Below are 8,645 nucleotides of genomic sequence, written 5' to 3' on the forward strand. Positions count from 1 at the left end.
AAAGGTGTCCAAGAACGAGTTTCAAAGAAAGAAGAATGAGGCTGACCTCCTAAGGGAGAAGGTGAACAAGCTGGAAACAGACATCAAGGGCATGAAGCAGGACCTTGCCATGGCCAAAGAGGAGCAACAGCAGTTAATGGCCATGAGGGCCAAAGTTGAGGAGCAACAGCTGCAGCTGCAGATAAGCCAAGCACGGATGGAGGCCTTTGGATCTGGTCATGCCAAATCGAATGCCCACGAGGGAACAGGTGCCTGTAAAACACTGAACCATAATGGAACAACCACAAACTTGGATACTTTACAGAAGGAGGTAGAAAGGCTAAGAGGGGAACTGAAGGAAGAGAAGCAAAAGAAACTCAAGATGATGAATAGCTTCCAGCAGGAGAGACAAACATGGAATAAAGAAAAGGACAAAGTAATCAGATACCAAAAACAGTTGCAATACAATTACCTGCAGATGTACAGAAAGAACAGAGACCTGGAGAAGATTCTGAGGGAGTTGACTGCTGAGATGGACAAAAGGACAGAGTTGGACATGGACAGTCATAGTGCTGACCTGAACTTTGATAAAATTGTAGCTACAGAGATATGAGGTCATAGAGGATGATTGTTTTTACAAATGGTTATCAAAGGGTGAATTCACAAAGCAGGAATTGCCAAGATGTCAGGAGATGCTCGAAACTAAAGATTATAACATTCTTTGTACAGACCACGAAAAGCTTTTCTTCTTTTAGATCACTCCTTTGGATAGAGGTCTTCACAGGTCCAATTGTATCCGAAAACCCAAGGTCCTACCTGAGACCCAAATGGGCTCAGGTCCAAAACTTTGTTGAGTGCCTTGGCCATGGGTTGTTTTCGGTACTTTAATAAAAAATTTATAAATAGTTCCATATGGACCCAATAAGACCCAAATGTTATAAGATGTAATGACATATCAGGGCGTAACTTGCACGTTCCTGCGAACTGCATTTTTTAAAACAATAAGAAACATTTGGAACCTCACACACAAAAGTCCATCTGAAGACATGAGATTGATCAGGAAATTACACTCGCTTCATTATGCAGCATGTTCATACAAGGCATTTAATTATTGAATAGTCGAGTTAAATAGTATTTACAGATTAGATTGGCAAATCCTTAATTTATTAAGCAGAGCTGATGAAAAAAAGGTCAACTGGGCAAATTGAAAGTAGTTGAACTGAAGAAAAAAAATGTGTATCCTTCAGACTGGAAATAATAAGTAAAAATAAATATTGACTATAAGGCTGCAGGCTGTACACATCCTAACGCTGTTTACGTTCAGGTCCAGTTGGGTTTAAAAAAAATGGCATCAGATCTGGTCAAACTTTGAGGAAAAATTACTTGGACTGTCTAACGTCAGGTTATTCTTTAAAAAGATAATAATTTCCCTGATTTGGTTTCAGGTAAGAAGTAATTCAGGCTCAGTACCTATTTTAGGACCCAGGAAGGCCTCTACAGTATGATATCAAGCATTTGCATTTCTGAATAAGTTCCTATTAAAGGTACAGTGTACAATTGAATGGTGCTCAGGAAGGCCCAATCCCAATTCTACCCCTTAGCCCTTCCCCTTGCCCCTCGTTTTGCGCATTGACGTAAAGGGGTAGGGGTGTACTAATTCTCTTTAGCTTAAATGTGTAGGGCTAAGGAGAAGGGGTTGATACCACTTTGAACGGAGATTGTTCAGGACCACACTTGAAACCAAGGGGTAGGAAAATTTCCCAGAATACACCAGCCACAACGGCAGCATAAATTAAATTTTTTCCACAAATAAAATTTTTTGTCATTATTGTGAATTTTTACCACAAACAAGCACATGCTTTAATAATTCATAACAGCGTTCATGTTTTACCGTCATGTTTTTTTTTTAAATGCTAAAAAAAAAAAATTTGCTATGTATAATCCATAATAATAACTCTTGTATAGTAGTCCCACAACATTCTGACACTCGATGACACTCAAATACCCTGTCAGTAATGTCTAGTGGCTGGAAATGAGCATTTTACAGTGTCTGGCATAATGTTAATGTTGTTTTTGGTGTGTTTACATGGATGAATATGGCCACGGTGTGAATGCACAGTACAATTATGATCTTATTGCCGCATTATATCGTTATGATAACATAGTATGTGTCTTCAGTGATTTCCTGAAGATAAATACAAAAAAATAGCACAACTGGAATAACTACTGCAGTCGCGATCGTGTAATCTCATATGAAGCAAGAAATCGCGATGACATAGGATGACGTGTGCAGGTGCTGTAGTGTTGTTTTTTGAAACCCTTCCTCTTCACACTCTGTTTCAAGGGCCAAGCGGAAGGGGAAGGCGTAGGGGTACAAAAATAGAATTGGAATTGGGCCTAAATATGCCTCTATTTAACAGATCTCACTGAATTGGTGCTTACTATAATATCACATCTATGTCTGTTGTCACAAAGAATTGTTAATTCTGTATTGACCACAGTTTTCTGTCTGTCAGCCATTTTGTGCATCTGTATGCATAAGGACAGCCCATACAGTATATGGTTAACAAGTGTCTTAGAGAAAATGAGGTACATCAAATAATTCAAGTCAAGAACCATGTTTAGTTTTATAAGCAGTTGCAACTGTCAGTTTGTAATGCAAGGCAAACATGATGCTAGCAATTTGATCTCTGATTTCATTGGTCTCAACATTACAACTAGGGGCATTAATATAGAAAAAGGGGCATGTTAAATTTAATGAATCAATTTGCAAACAGCACCTTTATTACTTAACCAAATGCTTTACCTCCAAATAATCTCAAATATCCAGCTTTTCTTGCCTGAACAGTAATTGTAAGGCCTCACTGCTGGGTTGGCGAAGTGATGTGAATGTTTTCTTTGCTAGTTTAATTGCTAGTTTTGCACTGTCTTTTTCTTATAACTGACAATAATCCTTATCACTGATGTCACAGCAGACAGGTTTGTAGAAACACATCTTGTATACAGTGATATAGCAGCTTCTAGATTGAGATGTTATGATTGTAAATGCACTGTTCACAGATGTCCATATACATAACGCATTGTTTATTTAAAGAATTCCATACATCACTGGCAGCTTATAACCTGGGCACTGTACCATTACTGTACGCACAACTTTGAAATCAAGATACTGTATATCTCATTTTGGTTCAGAGTTTGGCGATTTAAGTAAATGGTGTGATTGTGAATGAAAATGGCGATGCCATGATCTTCGGACACAATATTTTAATTAACAACAAATGTTTCACCAATTTAAAACAGCACATTTGTAAAAGGGAAACAGAGCATTTTGAAGACTGTACAATTATCACCTAGGCACCAAAATAAAAATAAAAAAAACTAAATGAATTACATAGCTTTTGCATTAAAATTAGAAACACATGCTTCATATGTAATCATGCCTTTAGCTTAACATTTTCTTTTAATGAGCATAAACAAAATTTAAGACAACTAGTCAACAAACACTCTTTTTGGCCAACAAATTTTGGCCAAATCCACAAACAAATCAACTGCATGATTTCATAAGCTCATCAGTCAAGTGGACTATTCTTAATTAATAATAACATGTGCGCATTTTAGCACTATCCAGCAGCACCATCCCTTTATATTTAATGGAGGATAGAGGAGTTGAAACAAATAGAATGAGTACATAATGACAAAAAAATTAAACTTTGAAGAGAAATTGTCTTATTGAGAAAAAAAGGGGTTTAAGTAACTGGACAACAGTGATCTGCTGTATTTTACTCTCCAGTAAAGGGTGCACCTGAATTATTTATTTCTTCAAAATGCTCTACAAAATAGTATAAAAATACACCATACACATGTTTTTCAGCAGAAAACTATGGCAACAGATGCCTGTGCCCTACTTTATAGCACTTAAACCCTAAAACACATATGTAATACAATACAACACTATACTTAACGCTTCACAGGGCATTTTTTCCCTTAGAATTGCAAATGGAAAGGCTTGAGACAGCAGTGAGACTGTTTTCTGCTTATCATTGTTACCGATCATGCAAAATTGTCCAAAATGCTACCTTCTGTCATTCTCAGAGCTTCCAGGAGTTTTAATTCGATGAGAAGAGTTTGATAATCATATTATTGATGGTGCAGGGTGGCTGTGTGGTGTAAGGCTGTCATTAGGCGCATCTAAATGCTTGTATATTTCTTATTTATTGTCTTATTTTTATTAAATAAATTAAGGTTTGTTTCTGAATAATGTATCAGTATATTTTTCAGTGAGCTGATCAGTTCATTAGCTGACAAATCTGCAGAAATATACAGAACCAGAAAAAAAAGTACAGAATCGGGTTGCTAAAAGACGATTTCGGCTGCCAGGGCAGATGATGATGACATCGGTCTGCAACACAGGTCAGACCAGACAAACGTAATTCTTTGTTGTAATTTTCTGCATTTGATTCCATATTTTAGCACTCTCATGCGACCTAAGAGAAAAAAGGGAAGTGTAATTATCGTAAATCATCTCCAAACACAGGAAAATGTAGTAGAATCTTTACTAAGATTAGTGATTCATATTGTGTGTTGTAGAAAATGCCAATCTCTAATCTTATCGTTTTCTATGGGGTTGATTCTTTTAGATACCTTTTGTGAGAAATGAGGAAAAGATACAGCTTTAAGCCAGCTATAGTTCTGCCTACTACATTATACTTAAACTTCAACTGGGTTGAATCTGGAAACAAAACAATAAAAGTGAAACAGCTTTATTATTATTATTTTATTATTAATTTACTGTATTGTTTTCCCAAGCAAACATTTTTCGGCCACAATTTACAGATGACCCAATTAAAATGTCAATGTCAAAAATCTTGTCAGGCATTTTTATAACAATTGATTCCTCATTCTCTGATTGTAATTCTGTTAGATTATTTTTCTATAGACCATGTCACTGGCCCATGAACATTTCCTGCTTGTTATCAAACTATTTCATAACTGTAACAAGAGGTGATTCAATCATAACTTAATTTTAAAACAGCTATCATGACATTATTTCTCAAAATGTGGCTCTTTTTGGATTCTCAGAAGCTATAGAAATTAAACATTTAAAACAGGATATGCATTGGGACCATTGTTTTTGATAACATCCCACAAAATGCTATAAATATTCTATGTATTCTCTTTAAAAAAAAAGATTAAAGTTCGAATTAAAGAAAATAAATTCTAAATATTCTGAAAAATATAAGATTATTATTTTTTATTTATTAATTATTATTATTAAGATATTATTTAGACGACTTATTTACCAAAAACACTGTTTACGTATTGTAATGTAAAGTAATTTTTCGCATTTTATTGTATGCATTTCTAAAAAGTTGACAGTTAAAACTGATAACTTTTTTATTGCCTTTAAAAAAACATAAAAATTTAGGCCAAACTCAATTCCAACATAACCTTTCACAAACTGGCTGAGACATGTCAGATATACAATGAATCAGATATAAAGCCAGCCATAGCCTTGCCTCTAAATAGGTGGCAAGCTCCTTTCTAAATACAATCAAATGAGGAGCTGTTTTCAAAATTTTGCATTTATGAATGAAGAATTTAAGTAAAATAAGTAAACAATTTGCTCTTAAGTCATCATATTTGTTGTTTAAATGTACTCCAAATGTCACAATGTCCCAACAAATAGTAGGAAACATTGAAATATATTGTTTTATCCAGTTTACCACATCAGACCGTATCTTTAGTTTTAGGTTCACTTTCACCTTTAGGTTATTCCGTTTATTTGCATTTTGCTTCATAAAAACAGTCATTCAGACACGAGGTCTGCTGCAGAAAATATGTCTGCTGTTTCTAAACATTAGATAAACCGATAGCTGGGTTAATTTGATTGACTTTTCACTGGGCTCATTATTTACCTTGGATTAACATTTGATTTTTGGTTTACATATTCTATGTTTCACACTCTATAAACTACGGGTTAAAGTCTTTGACATCTGTGTCACTGACAAACACAAGACTTGACCATCATCATATTACATACACCCACTGTGTGCTTTATTAAGTGGATCTTCCTGGGTAATGGATCGGTTTGCACCTAATTTTTTTGTGCTCAATTTGTGAAATAGATTAAAAAGGAAGCTCCTATCCAAAGGGTGCAGAGTCTGTCATGGCCAGAGCCTAGACTGCTGTGGTCCAGGTTGCCTCCACCTTGCATGCTATTGCCACCTGCCAGTGCTACCAAGCACAGGCACTGGCTGAGCTGCACGACAGTAGTTCCCCCTCTGGCACTTTGCATGAGCTCCGCATGGTGACCAACTATGGTCTTATGATCACAACACTTTGCTATGTACTTCAGATGTATACCATAAAAAATCTAAATAATAATTAATACACTGAAATATTAGATAATGTGAATACTAAAGAGCACTCAATCATCATTGTGGTTTCCCCAAGAATACATCATTCGTTATTCAGACCATCTGAATAATTATTCCCTTCATATGCTTCTGGGGCTTCATTTAAATGTTTATTTTACAGCAATATCACTATAAATCCTAAACAGCATCCATACTTACAGTACATATATTTTGAGTCCTGCGCACAATTTTGGTCCTGCCCACCTCAAAATATCACTCATTCACACAGAACCTTTCTATTGTTTTTCAATATAAACAAAGTAAAGGGTCTGGAAGCAGACATGCATGAAATTCTTTTAACATGCAAATGTTTTGGAAACCTGTCTAAATGCCAAGAAATTGTTCTGAAAAAGAAGTAATGTTAAATGTGTTTGTTATCATTGGCATTTTTTGGTAAAAGTCACAGCGACTTTAAAAAGTTCTCTGAAAAAAATTGCTGAGAAAATGGGAATCGATGGTAACTTTGTAAACATGTGGTAAACATAATAGTTAGTGTTTTTAGTTCTGATGCTGCTACCCATAGATGAATTTATTTTTCATTTGTGTGCCAACATTGAAGTGTTTCTTCTTTTCTGTAGTAAAAATCAAAAGGTCCATTAGCTGGGTTGAGCAGCCTAGTGTGTAGGCATGATTTTGATCAGTTGTTTTGTTCAGTGTAAAAGAACAATTTGTTGTCGATTCACTTCACTGTATCACATCACACTCAGTGTGAAAGGACTTTTATCATTGGATAAAGCATTAAGTTGACAGTAGTAATTCATTATTTTAAAAGGATTGCTCTCAAAAAATTGCCAAATACTGTATATCTAATTGAGGTTATTCAAGATGTAGGTGATGTCTGTCTTTAGAATATTTAAGAAATGGGACTTAACAAGATAGTTGACCCAGAAATGAATAGTTACTCATTATTTACTCACCCTCAGGTGGTTTCAAACCTTTACCAGTTTCTTTATTTGATCGAATACAAACAGTTATTTTGTATTTTTTTAACCACCTGTAACCATTGACTTCTATAGTAGATAAAACTTCTATAGTAGATAAAATATTAAAGAAATCAATGCTTACAGATTTCCAACTTTCTAACAGGATAGTTGACCCAGAAATTAATAGTTACTCATTATTTACTCACCCTCAGGTGGTTCCAAACCTTTACAAGTTTCTTTATTTGTTCGAATACAAAACAAGTATTTGGTAGTTTGTTGGACACCTGTAACCATTGACTTCTATAGTAGATAAAACTTCTATAGTAGATAAAATATTAGAGAAATCAATGGTTACAGATTTCCAACTTTCTTACAGGATAGTTGACCCAGAAATTAATATTTACTCATCCTCAAGTGGTTCCAAATCTTGATACTCTTGAATACAAAGTAAAGTATTTTGTAGAATGTTGGAAACCTGTAATCATTGACTTCTATAGTATATAGAAACAAATATTATGGCAATCAATGGTTACAGCTTTCCAACTTTCTTCAAAATATCTTCTGTGTTCAACAGAAGAAAGAAAATCTGGAGATCTAGAATAAGTCAAGGATAAACAAATGACAATTTCCACGTTCATGTGAACTATCCCTTTAAGAGTTTAATACAAACATCAGCTTACATGCAAGATTGCATTTGTAGATACATCTGTTATACAGTTCAAACTTCATACTTAGAGGGAAAGAGGGTGCAGGACCTGACAAACACAAAAAAGTAATGCGGATTCCCCTGACAGACAACTGCAGCACAAACAACAAAACTGCAACTTAAAGTGTCCTGAAATAATCCTCTCTCGTCTTTCATCTTCATCATGCTTTAATCTTGTGCTTCGCTAAACTGATTCGATGTCATTACATGGCAGGAATTAGCATACCAAACTGTCATGAATGCTGTAAAAAATGTTTATTTTTTATATAAGACCTTGATGTATCAACAGGAGCTATGCAAATTAATCTTGTTTAGCCTTTTATGTTTTTTGACTCTCAAAGTGCCAGTAGCTCCTGACAATACTTGAATTTTATGTTACACCAAGAAACACAGCATTAGCAACATTCAAAATCTTCTTTAATATTCTTCTAATCTAAAGGAAAGGAAGCTGCCTAAATCTTGAACTGTCCCTTTAAGTTACATTATTTACAATTGATTAATGCATTATGAACATAATTTAGTAGGGAATTTCAGCTTATTTAAACCTCTACTGTACGATGTTAATATATGGCAACATGATACTTATGTTCATTTCCCTGCCACTGTTTTTTAAAACATTAA

General features: G+C 34.8%; 1 protein-coding gene across 3 annotated transcripts in view; it reads left to right on the forward strand.

Annotated features, from left to right (window-relative positions):
• Window positions 1-3,676, forward strand: part of lzts1 (leucine zipper, putative tumor suppressor 1) — a 46,656-nt gene extending 42,980 nt beyond the window's left edge. For all 3 annotated transcript variants that reach the window (XM_056463267.1, XM_056463265.1, XM_056463266.1), the window contains one exon: window positions 5-3,676. In XM_056463267.1, the coding sequence (XP_056319242.1) occupies window positions 5-592 (588 nt within the window). In that variant the 3' untranslated portion in view covers window positions 593-3,676. The remainder of the gene's footprint in view (window positions 1-4) is intronic.
• The last annotated feature ends 4,969 nt before the right edge of the window (window positions 3,677-8,645 follow it).

The sequence above is a fragment of the Danio aesculapii genome, chromosome 8, assembly GCF_903798145.1.
Source record: "Danio aesculapii chromosome 8, fDanAes4.1, whole genome shotgun sequence".
Classification (NCBI taxonomy): Eukaryota; Metazoa; Chordata; class Actinopteri; order Cypriniformes; family Danionidae; genus Danio; species Danio aesculapii.